The following is a 14,808-nucleotide window of genomic DNA, read 5'->3' on the forward strand; positions in this document are numbered from 1 at the left end:
TAAAAATATAAATACTATTTTTTTTTATCAGCAATGAAAGAAAATAAGTACTTTCACTTACATAAATGTATAAAAAGGGTAATCACTGCACAAACTGATACATTGTGCTCTCTCTTATGTGAACAAAAAATATTGTAACCCCTTGTCTGGTTTGTTAACCATGAATACATTTATAGTTCCCTTTTTTCCCAGCGATCTCCCCCCTCAATTTCTATGTATGTTGATTTTTTTTAATTTATTTTTTTTTTAATCGTTTTCGCTTAAACATTACCATGTTGTATTGACATATCCACCTGAGGTATTAGTATTTTTCCACAATAAGTTAAATAAAGTTCCGAATATTGGTATGGCCTCCGCCATAAATGAAGAATGGCCTCCAAGGCCACCGTAGTGCAGTATGGGCGTTCCCTACACTGTGACGTTACGCCGATACAGCCGTATGGTGGCCTGCAGACGGACCTTTCTAACGTTGAACCTCTTTTCCTGAGCTGAAAGGGAGCTTGGACGCTCTTTATCGTGGCCACCACTTAAACACTGAAGGAGCAGTGGATAGTAAAGGAGATAGGAAGGACTATTGGCCCTAGCCTTATTATTTGATATCTATGGGTGCTGACCCCTGTCTGCTGCAGGGAGAAGGACTGTCTGGGGCTATGACGTCGTACAGGGCAAGTCTTACCGCCATGGACACCATGATCCTGTGACAGACACCTGGACTCGGCCCACTACAGTGTGTTTGCCACCACAGGCTAGCTGTTAGCAGCTGTCTAATGTCTGTTTGAGTGTCCGCGTCCGTCTACAGCTACAACAACAACAGCAGCGGCAGCAGCACCGACACTACTGACCGCCCCGTGCTGGAGGGACCATGATGATGATGATCCTCCTCCGCCGCGTCCTCCTGACAGGTAAGAAGACCACCACGGCCCAGGTCTACGTGTCCACCGGCTCCATCCTGGCCACGACCCGCTAGGTAGACATATGTTTGGGCTTGTTGCGGAACGGGCTAACCGGAGATCCTCTGTGTCTGAAACTGGCTGCTATAAACTGCTAATCATGCTACAATGTTTCCCTCCAGACAGTGAACACAAGAAGTAACACTGAACAAGTTTGAAATATACTTTTACTCTAACACGAGTCCATTATTCCAGAGTTGATGGTTATTTTAATAGCTGAAATACCAAACAAGTTTGGCAGTGGCTATCCGTACGTAGCAGTATCAATATATGGACATTCTATCCGTACGTAGCACTCATTACCCAGTTTAGGTGACGTGATTAATACGCTACGTACTTGTACGCCCCTCTGCTATCAATACATAGATTTCTAAACTACGTTACGGACATGCTACGTATTTATGATTTGTTGTGATATTCATACGTAACACCCTGCATTGGCCAGTACTTCTGTTTGTATTAATACGTAGATTCCTAAACTGCGTTATGGACTAACCCTAACCTAGTTAGGAACTAACTAACCCTAACCTTCTGAAATTACTTTTAATTTCTTGCCCGGAATGATCACATAACTTATGGTAATATCATGAGCCACGTACAAATAGCCCCGTGTGCAGCTACGTACGGATAGCCTCTTCGAAAAAGTTAACATTCGTTACATAAACAAAACAAAGCTAAATGAAACTATCAGAGAACAAGCTAAGAGCCAATTGAAAAAGCCAGAGAGTGAGAGTAGGACAAACTCAGTTGTGCACTTGACTTAAAGCTTTACAGGGCACTTCTCAAAAATCTCCAAACTCAACTTAAAAAGATGTTTTTTCAAACCTGTAACAATCACTAAACAAAAACATCAGACCAGTATAGGACCTTGAAGACTTACAAAGTGACCTCAAGAATGCAAAACAGCAGGATTCCCTCAACAAACAGTGATGCCTGTTACGCACACCTGCACAGGAACCAAACCACAACCTTCTAATGTGAAAATGTATCTGAATGGATGCTAATGAGCGTTCTTATTTTCTTTGTAGGCTTGTTAGGTGCTCTGTGGGTTGAAGTGTCTGCATTAGGTAAGCTTCAAAGTCACATCAACTCATGACTCACGACTTCTTTGTCTCACGACCTGTGCCCGTATTCACAAAGCTTCTCAGAGTCCGCTCAGAGCTCCTAACTTAGCCGGGAAATTTCTAGCAAGGGATTTTAACTTAAAAGTGATTCAGGATGTTTCTGAGAGCAACGCTGAGCAAGGAGTTTACAGAAATCTTAGTGAGGAGGTGTGGTTGACCCTGTTGCTACGTATGATTGATGCAGCTGTGATTGGTTGTTAGAGAACCGAGCAATGAATGGAGAATAAAATCAACTGATCATACCTGGACCACATAAGAAATGTATAATTATTCAAATTAATTTAATTTAGCAAAATTTAATACATTTGTACACAGCTTAACATGTTTAAACCTTGTTCACATGCCGATTATTATATTGATTCACTTATTGTTGTTAACTGTCCACGTTGGTAATTTTACCGCTTTATGTATTTGATATTAATTGTTGGGGCAGACACTGCTGTCAGTGATTACTATGATTGCTGGAGCTCTTTTAAAAAATGAAGTACAAGAATATTAAGTATTGGTGTAACAATACATTGATCCACATCGATTAATTAATTAACAATCCAATTAATCGTCATCAAGATACGCCTTTATTTTGAAATTCACATAGCACGTCTGTATATCCGTGCCACCATTTCCTGACATAATTTAGCAAATGCCATAAGACAACAAAGCCTTGCAACCCCTGCTGCCACCCAAATTTGTACACGGCACTATGTGGCCGCCGACCAGTAATGCCCCGCTGCCGCTTCCTGAATGTGGAGCCAACCGCTATAAAACACCAACAAAGAAGACGCGGAAGTATCCTGAGAGCGGCACGGAACCTGCGTTGTTTACATTGTTGCTCGGCAAAGCGAGGAGTCATGGAGAAAGAGATTGAAATGATGAACTATCAGTAAATGAAATAATAATGAAAGCGCAGTGCTAGAGTCGTGACGCTGATTTTAAAACGATAAGAATTGGGTTGAAGAAGGTTGTTTTGCTAGGGCTTTAGCACGCACGTGAGACACGCAAACTGAGATCTGATACTTTCAGTATTCGGTCAGTGCTCGTAAATGTGTTAATGATTTATACTAACTCCCCACAACAAACAGTGTCTGTTCATGTAAATAAACAGGACTACTGAGTAACAAGTGTCTGGAAGTCGACTTGAAATTTTTATTTAACATTAAAAAAGAAAAAAATTTATCAAAACCATACATGTAGCATTATTATCTGTGTACCCTTCATTCTTTGGTTATTCTGTTTTAAAACCAAATCAAAACAAATAAACCATGTGGTTAATTTTGTTCTACACAAATTCATCATATGCCCCTTAAATTAAATTTTTATACTTGGTTATATAATAGTGTGGCATCATTAACATGTCAATGTTAAAATAATAATATTATCAATAATAACTTGCCAGTGACACTTTTTCTCCATCTGGTTACAGTTTGTTACAGTGAAATCAATACCTGAAAGACCTTAGAGATAAAATGGTCAAATCATATTTCAGTTGTTTTTCTGGAGTTGATTTACATGTAAATGAGCATATGATATTGCATCACATCGATCGCAGGCTTGTCAATCGAATCAAAATCGTATCATGACAGACTTTGTGATATCGGCAAACATCGTATCATCATCCAAACATATCGACATATATCAGCTGGTGATTTACACCCTTAGTGTTAAGTGGGAAGAGGCAGAGCTGGGAGCTCATTGCCCATCTAATTAGTGTGTTATGCCCTCTCTTGTGTTTTCACAAGATACGAGTGTGAGAAGCGAACAAATCACGTAGCAATACAAGGCTGCTATTACGTTAAGCCGTGTGAGAAAATTCAGAATCAGAATACTTTTATTGCCAATTAGAGTGTAAAACAATACAAGGAACGTGACTTGGAGGATGGTGCAACAAAACAAAAACAAACCAGAAACATAATAATATAAATATAAGCCGATAGTGTCTTATTAAATCACTGTCGCAGAGAATATCTCTCCGTCTTCTGTCCTTCTCTCTGTTTCTGTTTGTTTAAGACACTTTTAGGCTTCTTAAAAGTCCTCCGCATTAATCTTGACAGTTATTCACCTTAGGAGCTTTCTTAGGGCCTAAGATGCTTTGTGAATTACTTTTATCCCAATAAGGAAAAATTCTAAGAAAAATCTTAAAATTTTAAGATTTTTCTAAGAGTGACATCAATAGGAGCTACTTTTAACCTTAGGATGCTTTTTGAATACGGGCACTGGTCTCACTGTGTCCCTCAGGTCAGGTCCGACTCGTGAACGGGCACGACAAGTGCTCCGGTAGAGTGGAGGTCCTCCGCCATGAGCAGTGGGGCACGGTGTGTGACCACGGCTGGGACCTCCGTGAAGCGTACGTGGTGTGTCTGGAGCTGGGTTGCGGCTTAGCTGAGTCAGCACTTCCAGCTGCAGCGTTTGGTCTTGGTCAGGGCGAGATCTGGCTGCACCACGTCCAGTGCTCGGGACACGAGTCCAGTTTGACCCGCTGTGCCGTCGTCCTGCAAAGAAACATTTACTGCACCCACGAAAATGATGCAGGCGTCAAATGCTCAGGTGAGATTAAGTACATCATGGAAGTTAAAGTGTAAAACAACCACTAGTTTTTCTTAAACATAGGCATGTTTTACAATTGAGAAGAATAGATAAAGTAAATAAAATATGAAGACCCTAAAAAAATCGCCTCAATAATTCCAATTAAAGGAAATTATGTGCTTTTATTTGAGATTTTAGGTTTAAGTTGATACCCGTTTTTTTTGCTGGTATCGAACCGATAACAATATCTGATCAGGACACCCTTACTTCTGAGATGCATACTTGCACAGTAACCTGCGGAGTGAGTCACATTTTATTTACTTACTTTTGAACTTATAAAACCAAAAACAATACATATAAAATAAAAAGTATGTCACAAAACAAGTCAAAAACAAAACGTAAAAAGATTTCAAAAAAGGAGAATGAAGAAGTCTGACTTATTTAATTCTACCCCTCTTATAACCAGTATAACCAATTTATCTGTGAGCTACCTATATACATACTGTACACACATAAGCGCCCATACATACATTTATATACATAAACAATGTACATTACAATATTTTATACATATACTACCCATATATTATAATTAGAATATAAGCTACCTATATATACATACACATACTGTATATGCACCCAACATACATCTATAAATAATGTACATGCAGTAATATTTTATACTACCCATATACAAGTTATAATGATAATATAAGCTACCTATATACATATGAACACAAGAATATTCGCATTTCCTGAAGAAAATGCAGGTGCTGGCCCGCGTCGCACTGCATTAGCTTAGCATTAGCTAGCAAATGCATTAGCATAGCAATAGTAATAACATTAACCTGACAACAGTAGTAACATAGCATTAGCACAATCCTATCATTAGCATGAACTTAGCATTAGCATTAACCTAGCCGTTGCACTAACCTACAATTAACATTAGCCTAATCTAATAAATACATTTAAAAAAAAAAAAAAAAAGGTTGAAATGGGTTAAATGTATTAGCTGAACATGTTAACGGTTGAATGGTTTGTCATTTGTTAGTAAATATTTTAAGGTAAACATTAGAGGGATCGGAGCTGAAAAGTCAATGCAGTTTCACAAAAAATGTAATGGCTCAAAAAGTTTAAAAGTTACAAATGATAGAAGTACAAGCATAAATCTTTGGAATTTTCTGAACATTTTGATAGCTAATTTGCCAAAATCGGACGAACGGTGAGGATGCCTCCTGCTTTTGTGACGAGTCTGATGTTCTTATCCTCCAGGTAGACTTTTAAGGCCGACACTCACCCTGCTGTCACCACACACCGTGATCTCCTTGGGCGAGTCCGTTCGCTTTGGCTGCAGCGTCCTGGAAGGACACAGCCTCAGTGACTTCCACCTGTACATACAGGGCGTGTCTACGCCGCTGGTCACACAGAGAGCAGAAAGAAGCCAGACCAGAGTGGAGCTGACGCTATCTGACGTGGAGATGTACCACCAGGGAAGCTACAGCTGCCAGTACAGAGTCAAGGGCGGCTTTCCCTCCCAGCTGCTCAGTTCTCCACCCAGTAACTCCATCGACATCACTGTGGGTACGTCTACGTCACACATCCACATCAGATCCAAGGCAAGGCAAATGTATTTGTATAGTGCATTTCATACACAAGGCAACTCAATCTGCTTTACATGATAAAACAATCAACAGCTTAAAATCAATAAGTACATTTAATATCAACAGTAAAACCAATTAAAATCATCAACAACACTTTACATCAACAACGTGACCAAAAATCTCCCTCTCAATCATATGCAGTGGAGAAAAAAAGTGCCTTTAACTTTGGATGCTGACTTCAGCTCTGCTGGCAGTTTGTTCCACTTCTTTGCAGCATAACAACGAAACGCAGCATCACCATGTTTACTGTGAACTCTGAGCTCCACTATCTGACCTGTGTCCATAGATCTGAGAGACCTGCTGGGTTCATACCTGACTAACATCTCACTGATGTATTCTGGACCAAACCCATTCACAGATTTATACACCAGCAGCAGAACTTTAAAGTCTATTCTGAGGCTGACTGGGAGCCAGTGTAAAGACTTTAAAACTGGACTAATGTGTTCTGACCTCTTTGTTCTTGTTAAGACTCGAGCTGCAGCGTTCTGAACCAGCTGTAGCTGTTTGATGCTCTTTTGGGGGATTCCTGTCAGACCATTACAATAGTCCAGTCTGCTGGAGATAAAAGCATGGACCAGTTTCTCCTGATCTTTCTGAGTAATTAAACCTTTCACTCTGGAGATGTTCTTTAGGTGGTAGAAGGTTGTTTTTGTGCTAGATTTGATCTGACTGCTGAATGTAAGATCTGAGTCAATCAGAACACCAAAGTTTTTGACTTGGTCTTTAGCTTTTAAAGATTGAGACTCAAGATACTTGCTGACAGCAGTCCTCTTTTCCTTGTTACCAAAGACAATCACCGCCATCTTGTCATGGTTTAGTTGAAGGAAGTTTTCACTCATCCAGCAGTTTACTTTTTCTAAGCAGTCACACAACACCTCTATGGGACCATAGTCATCTGGGTTCAGTGATAGATATAGTTGTCATCTGCGTAGCTCTGATAATAAACCTTACAGTTCTGTAGAATTTGTCCTAAAGGAAGCATATAAAGGCTAAACAGAAGTGGTCCAAGAACAGAGCCCTGAGGAACCCCACAGGACATTGGGAATCTGTCAGATTCAAAGTTTCCAATGCTTACAAAATAACTTTGCTCCTCCAAGTAGGACTTAAACCATTGCATTACTTTTCTATTTAGTCCAACCCATGTTTGCAATCTGTGCAACAAAATTGTATAATCTACAGTGTCAAATGCAGCACTTAGATCCAATAATTGAGTTGATACATGGCATGTGTATGAGAGGAAAGTCATGAATGTGCAAGCCGAATTAGAAAAGATTTCCAAGATGCACTAACTATATCATGCTATATTAAGACCTTCCAAAATCAACTACAGCCACATATAGGTAATATTTTACATTTTGCAAAATAAAATTCTAATTTATTAAGAAATATTACTTATTTTCTTTCAACCAGGAAATTGAGACGCACGGTTTCTCGGAGCGCCGCCTCTCCCCGTGTGAGTGCCTCCCATTTCATGACGTAGCCCTAGAGCCCCGGCAGCATGGGCAACAGGCACGCCCACCAAAATTTGTAAACAGTTCCAGAGAATGTATTTCAGATATAAAGACAAAGAAGTGAGTATGGCTAACATTTTGCTAGAAGTTTATTTTACTTACGGCTGTGGCCTCTCCATCAGTGGGTTTTATTGTGGGAATCGCTCTGGTTTGAAGATGTAAATTACTGGAAAATCCACTTTGGAACTGGCCAAGGTTCACCAAACAGTCCTCTGTAAAGTGACGGCCACAGACTAACGGATGCTGGATGGTGTGTCACATGCTCCCAGAGATAAATTCCAACCACTTCTGGCGAGTAGACTATTCTTTAGGAAGTTTGAACAAATTCCGAGGACTTTCGCAGTCAAACACGCATTTTTGGTTACCAGACATTATCTTTTGGTACAAAAACAAGGACAGTTTATTTTCCCTGTGCAGACTGGATAAGAAAAGACAATGACCATGCAAACAGATGATTTTCGGCTGCTCGCATGGTGCTAGAGGCTCGCATGCCTCTAGCACCAGAGAGAATGGGCGTGTATGTTCAATGTAGAGGCGCGGCACCAGCAGCAGGCACTTCCTGGAGGGAGCGTTTCAGAATGCTAGTGACGTCACTAGCATTTGAACCGCTCGTTTTTCAGAAGAGGGCAGAGAAGCAGCTCAGAGAGCAGGATTACTGAGGATTTCTCAGAGATGCAGGAAGGAATCCCAATGATACTTTAGGGGTGTTTTTGATGAGGAATTCACATTTTGACAAGGTTAAAAGTACAAAAAAGTTGATTTGCATGATATAGGACTTTTAAAACTGAAGTTTGACCTGATGGTGGGACTGCAGGAAAGGTCGCATCATCACCACAACCAATAGGGTTCATACTTTCGTGGTCATTAATATTGTTAGTAGGGATGTCCCGATACAAATTTTTCACTTCCGATACGATACCGATATTGCAGCCTTGAGTACTGGCCGATATCGATCCAATGCGATGTCAGCACAAATCTTACACACTTTTTTTATTTATTTTTTTTAAGTGATGTTACTCAAACAGAGAACAATAGTCAACAATTCAAGTTTACTTCAGTTACAAAAACTTATTGCACTTATATCGGAGATTTTAGATGCAGTCTGATAAAATCTGATATTCGTTTTTCTGGCTCATATCGGACCGATATCAGTATTGGATTGGGACACCCCTAATTGTCAGTAAATTTGAGAAGATTTGAAGCTATTCAAGATAAATTAATTCTAATTTAAAGGTTTGTCCTAATGGTGTTGCTAGAGAACAGGTCAATGTTTCATTATCATGAGTTATTTATGTATTCAACAAATAAACAAAGAGCCTGACAAATAAACTTTGTCAACAATTTTCTGAAAATCATTTTCTGGAGGCAAATATCCTTGGGGTCAGTTTGACTCCAAGGGTAAAATGTGTTTTGAGGATAGTAGGAGTTGGTAAAGGTTTATTTCCTTTATTGACCCACAGTTTGTTTTAGACAATCACTTTGCTTCTTCTTCTGTTTTTTTCCCCATATTGACCTTTTGACCTTGTTTTGTTTCACTCACAGTGGAATTGTTGACCCCTCAGCATTGGTACAACACGTCGGCCGAGGCCCCGCTGGGCTCCGTCATTAAAGGCCACAGCTTTAACATCACCTGCTCCACCCTGCAGCTGTACCCAGGAGGCTCCTTCCAGCTGCGTCTGGTCCGTTCCAACGGCACCGTGCGCCGGACTTTACCCGCCCTCACGCAATCAGTCACCTTCACTTTCCCCAACGCTCAGAGCTCTAATGAGGGTTACTATTACTGCCTATACCGCGTCCAACTGGATGGACGCACGTTCCTGTCCAGAGAGAGCCAGCCTCTGCCCATAGCCATCAGAGGTGAGAGTTTTTTTTAGGTTTTACTGTTTTATTTAAAAAAAAAAAAAGCAATAATACAAGAAGCAATATTACTAAAAACAAATGATTTAATGCAGGTGTCTTCTCTCCAGAAAAAAAAAAACTATAATGTACAGTAGTACTGCATACACATACTTTTGTATTTGAAAGAAAGTGGGTGGAAGTAAAAACGTATTAGTCTCGTCCCTTGTCCTACATGACAGTAAACAAATAATCCAAATTTCAGCATCCTGTTTTCTAACCACTGCTGCTGTTAATAAATTAATTTTGTCTCATTTTTATCTGATTTTGATTGTAACACACACAAAAAAACACATTATACACTTTCAGAATTGTCATACAACATAAAGATATTTTCTTTTAAATTGCTTGATATTTGTACTCTTTCATTTCCATTGGGAAGCTATTGCAGAATGTTATTCCATCCACATACTGAAACACAATATTTTCCTTGATCTCCACACATTCACAAACCTAAAATAAATTTTACTCCTTAGTTTGTAATCCCCTTCCCTCTCAACAAAGAGCTTTTGAATATTTCCCGGTAATAATTTATTCTTGGCCTTAAATACAACATGAATTGTTTGAAAATGACTAAATCTGCAAATTGAAGTAACTTTGACTTGAGGAACAATGGGTTGGTATGATTCAAATATTTAGCGTATATAGTTTATTGCTCTCTTTTGAAGTTTAACTATTGATTGTAAATTTGTTTGGTAATGATTACCCCAAACGTCGCGCAGTATGTAAGATAAGGCAGTACCAGTGAAGAGTAAAGAATATACAGTGATCTTTGATCTAAAACCAGCCTTGCTGTACTGAGGACTGTTTTGAAGTCAGTTACATTTATTCACATAGGGCCTTTTTCTCCGGTCTGGACTTAAGCGCTTTTTTACGTGCCTTTCGTGCGTAAATCGACCAAAAGCACGTAGTCTGTGTATGTAGGCTATGATGTCATTATTTTGGGGCTGTCTAGAAATAAGGGAACATGGAGTTTTCCTAAATGCTTGTAAATGTCATTGAAATCCATGAAAATGATAAAGTGCACTTTTAATTTGAAACGCCTTTATTGATAAACAATGTAACAGGTTGATTTGATCAGATGACTGCAGGGTGAAGATTGGACACATTTTTCTGTCTGAGCTACTGTTAAAATCTCTATTTTCCATTTCATATTAACCCACATTAACGTTTGTTTGTGTGGAATTTATTTTTTATTAACTTCTTACATGATCAGTGCGCATTAATGAACATCATTATCTGTCATTAATGTTTCACTTGTTGTTTACTCTTGTAGTGGATCAAACTGTAGCTTTACGTTGGACACGGTGTTAAAATAGCTGAGCATCATTCTGACGTCTGTCAGAGTTTCATTGTAACAAGCTGCAGCAGCCGATGCGCGCACCGCGACACACAGCTGATCTGCTCCCACAGTCCTCCCAAGATGAGGAGGGGACGGAACAGTTCAAATATAATGAAATGTAACACATTTTGTCCCCTCTAAAACTGGTAAATGTGAACATATTACATATGCTTCTGGTCAATCCTTTGGCGTGCTTGTGTGACTCCCCACACCCCCATGAGTCGTGACAGTTTCACTTAGGATAGATTATTTCCGGGAGTCTCTAAGTCCAAACTTCTAGTGCAATATAATGTTTTACCTTATCGGTGCGCTGCACTTATTCCAGGTTCAGAAGAGGATAAGAACATAAGTCGAGATTTGAATGGGAACGCCCACATTTCAGGACCCAGAGGGTGTAACTGGGATGGAGGGGCGCAGCGACTGACAGAAGTACAGGGGGAGAATAGCGCGCAGCCAGAAACTGTCGTGCTGCATGGATTTTTTGAGCATGGGAGAATAGAGCCCATAGTGTAATTTACAATGCTTCTCCCCCTCAGACCCAGATCCAGTTCTGAGTCCAATGGTGATCAGCTGGCTCGTGTCTGGCTTGACATTTGTGGTCGCCGTCATAATCATCATCATCGTGGTCAAGGTGCTGTGCAACAAGCAGAGGAAGCTTCCTGAACTGGAGCGAGAGACCAGAACCTGTGAGCATTCCTTTTTTGTGTTTAAATGGGAACCAGTATGAGTTTGGGAAGTAACTGTAACTGTGGATGCTTTACTTTCATTTCCAGGTGTGGACAACACGTATGTCGCCTTATCTATCAACAAGCTATGACGGCATGTGAAGGCAACACAAACCTAAAGGTACTTAAGCTTTTCGCTCCTGCTCTAATAGCTCCAATAAAAATGACATGCATTGAACAGCCATATTATTATAACCACCTGCCTCATTTGCCTTTTTGCTGCTCATAATGCCCAATACAACTGTACACTGTACATTTTGAAATGGTCCTACATGGCATTACAACTTAAGATTATAACTAGTGATGCACCAAAATTCCGGCCACTGAACATTTTTGGTTTTTGACCGAAACACTTTGCTCACCAAAACAAACTGACCGAAACGGGATGTTGTAAAGACGCAAGCAAACAGCACGCGCGCTTGTCCGCAGACTTACAGAGCGGCTGTATTTCACATCTGAACACTAAAGCATCTTCTGAGCAGAGTTGACGGCGCAGTAAGTGTGTTTTATGTTTCTGTGTCACTTAGACACTGTAGTTATGCGTCGCCCTCGGTCAACACGGACCACATGTAGCCTAACGTGTTCGCACATCAACAGTAGTACCAGTTTTCAGTCTGTCAGCGCACGTGGCACAGAGATCCTTTGTACTACAGCACTTCTTTTTCTCTTTACTACATCATAACTGTACTTGATCCGCATCATGAAGATCATTACTTGGATGGGATTACACCAGCGCGCACAATGATGCACGCCGTAATTAAAGCACACAGACCGTGTGCGTCTCCACGCTCTGTGACTTCAATGCACTCTGTGTTTTAATAAGAGGACATATTTAATTTGACTCTTTTCCAACAGCCCAGTCGGTTATAGGCCTGTACAGTATTATTTATTGTTTGAGTGGGGTCAAGGTAAACATTTTTCTTTCATATTGTGCATCGTTGGAATGTTAGTGGTAAATAAATAAAATGCAATGTGACTAACAATTAGCATAATTTATTTCGGTGTTTGTTTTCTCATTTTTGGTTTCGGCCAAAAATTTTCATTTTAATGTATCAATGACTATAACCTCATGTAATATTTGCAAATAAATGAGAAAGTGATGTATTTTTTCATGCAAAAGTAAATTAAAATTGCTGGAAATGAGTGCTTCATTTTAAAATGAGGACAAAGCCATTTTTCCCCTTCAATAACATCTTGGTGGGAATATACTGTGCGATTTTCAGCACATTTTTGGGATCGGGCAGAGTCGCTACTAAATCGTGTGTTTTACATCGTGTAGTATACATGGGGTCACGAGAAGCAATTAACACCTGACGACCAGCTCCCGATCAGCATTTGTATGATCGTCAGAAAATCAAACAGGTTTGAAATCCACTCGCGCCTCGTGAGGGTATCGCACTGTTGAAGCGGTGGATGTACAGTGTGAGCAGTCAGTGTCGGTCCGAACAGTGTGAACATGAATTGTGAGCTGCAATTGAGTTGTAGTTTGAGCTGGAGCTGAGTACGATTGGGAAAAAAAATCGCAGTGTCTGCTCACCTTTATTTAGCGTCTGATTTGTGGTCTAAGTGCTAATGTAATCAAATATTACACCTGCTTAGTTGAAATCAAGCAGGTACAATTTTTAGTTCACTTCAGCACCTGCTTTATCATTTAAATGATTCAACTATTTCAGAGACAAGGCTGTGCTTTGAATTCAGCGGTTTGATTCTTCCTTTCTGTTCTTGTTTTCCAGATCGTAGTGGATGAGTGGGAACAGTCAGACGGTGGACTCCATCTCAGTGTGGATCCAGGCATCTGTAGATCTAATGCAGAGCCAAACACTGTGAATGGTTCGATCTTTGTGGCTGCAGGAAAAAAACGGCAGCGTGAACTGAGTCGGTCTGGATGGAGTTCAGCACCTAAGACTAGTGTTGGAGAGTGATAGTCCCATGGAAAGAAAGCATTAGAAACCAGTGATGGTTTGAGTAACCACAAAGTGGGAAAGAAATCTACTGCAATACTAAACCTGGGACGCTGTGTGCCGGGTTATTCAGGTATTTAAGTAAATGCACTTCATTCCTTGGTTTTGTATTCAACAGTTAACACTTTAATCAGCCTCAGTCAACAACTAGAGGACATTTTTGTAATCACACTGCAATAAGATACAGCTGATAATTGTCTATACATCCATGCACTGAAGAGGAAACAGAAACTGTAGATCTGAGACAATGGAATCAGTGACTTGAGAAATGTGTTCAATTTATAGCAATTATTTAACTAATAAAGACTTTTAAAATCATTCAAACGTCTGCTCACAACAACATTAATTTCACCCTGTATTTCTGCTGAATAATCAAAAGTTAAACCTGATATATATGCATATTGGAAGCTTTGTTTAGCCAAAAAGCTATTTAACACCACAATGAACTCAGCAAAATGTAAATAACCACTAATGCAGTAAAAAGGCAGCTACGCTGTGAAATAATAATAAAAAAAAATTAAAGCTCAATCAGTGCGATAAAAAAAAACAAGCAAGATTTACTCATTTACTTTAAAAAACAAGCTCTGCCAGATAAGTCATTGTATATTCAATAATTGCTTTAAAACACGATGAAAATTTTCATCCCGACCAATAGAAAAGGAAGCACTGCTAAATATTAAACCTTTAAAACATCCATTATATGTTGCTGTTAAAATACATATATATTAACTAGTACACATTGAAGGCAATGTAAGAATGCATAACTACAGTCTTTATTATATTTACCTCAATGTATCGTTTGTGTGCAAGCTGAAGAAAAATCAATCAAAAGTCAGTTAACTTTATCAGAATCAATCCGTGTCGTCCACTGTTAAAGGGACGTTAATTGGCTGCTAGTGATTTAAAGAAAGCACATAATCAGTTCAGATTGTAAGTCTCACAAAAATTGGAATTGAAAGCATTTTAGGTGGAGGATTTCCCAGTTGTACAGCTGCTTAGGACAAAGCATTTTAGTGAACAGATGAAATAATGCTGGATGTCCTTTACTGTGAGTAAATAACCCTCTACAGGTTTTGGTAAAATCACTATTATAAACGAGTGAAAGAAGGAACAATGAG

General features: G+C 39.6%; 1 protein-coding gene across 1 annotated transcript; it reads left to right on the forward strand.

Annotated features, from left to right (window-relative positions):
* The first annotated feature begins 415 nt into the window (after window positions 1–415).
* On the forward strand, window positions 416–14,010 carry LOC114466496 (antigen WC1.1). Its single transcript, XM_028451960.1, has 8 exons — window positions 416–902; window positions 1,979–2,017; window positions 4,307–4,615; window positions 5,867–6,175; window positions 9,309–9,623; window positions 11,541–11,690; window positions 11,778–11,850; window positions 13,463–14,010. The coding sequence occupies exons 1-7, from the start codon at window positions 863–865 to the stop codon at window positions 11,819–11,821; spliced, it is 1,206 nt and encodes a 401-aa protein (XP_028307761.1). The 5' UTR covers window positions 416–862; the 3' UTR covers window positions 11,822–11,850; window positions 13,463–14,010.
* The last annotated feature ends 798 nt before the right edge of the window (window positions 14,011–14,808 follow it).

This window comes from Gouania willdenowi, chromosome 7, assembly GCF_900634775.1.
Source record: "Gouania willdenowi chromosome 7, fGouWil2.1, whole genome shotgun sequence".
NCBI lineage: Eukaryota > Metazoa > Chordata > Actinopteri > Blenniiformes > Gobiesocidae > Gouania > Gouania willdenowi.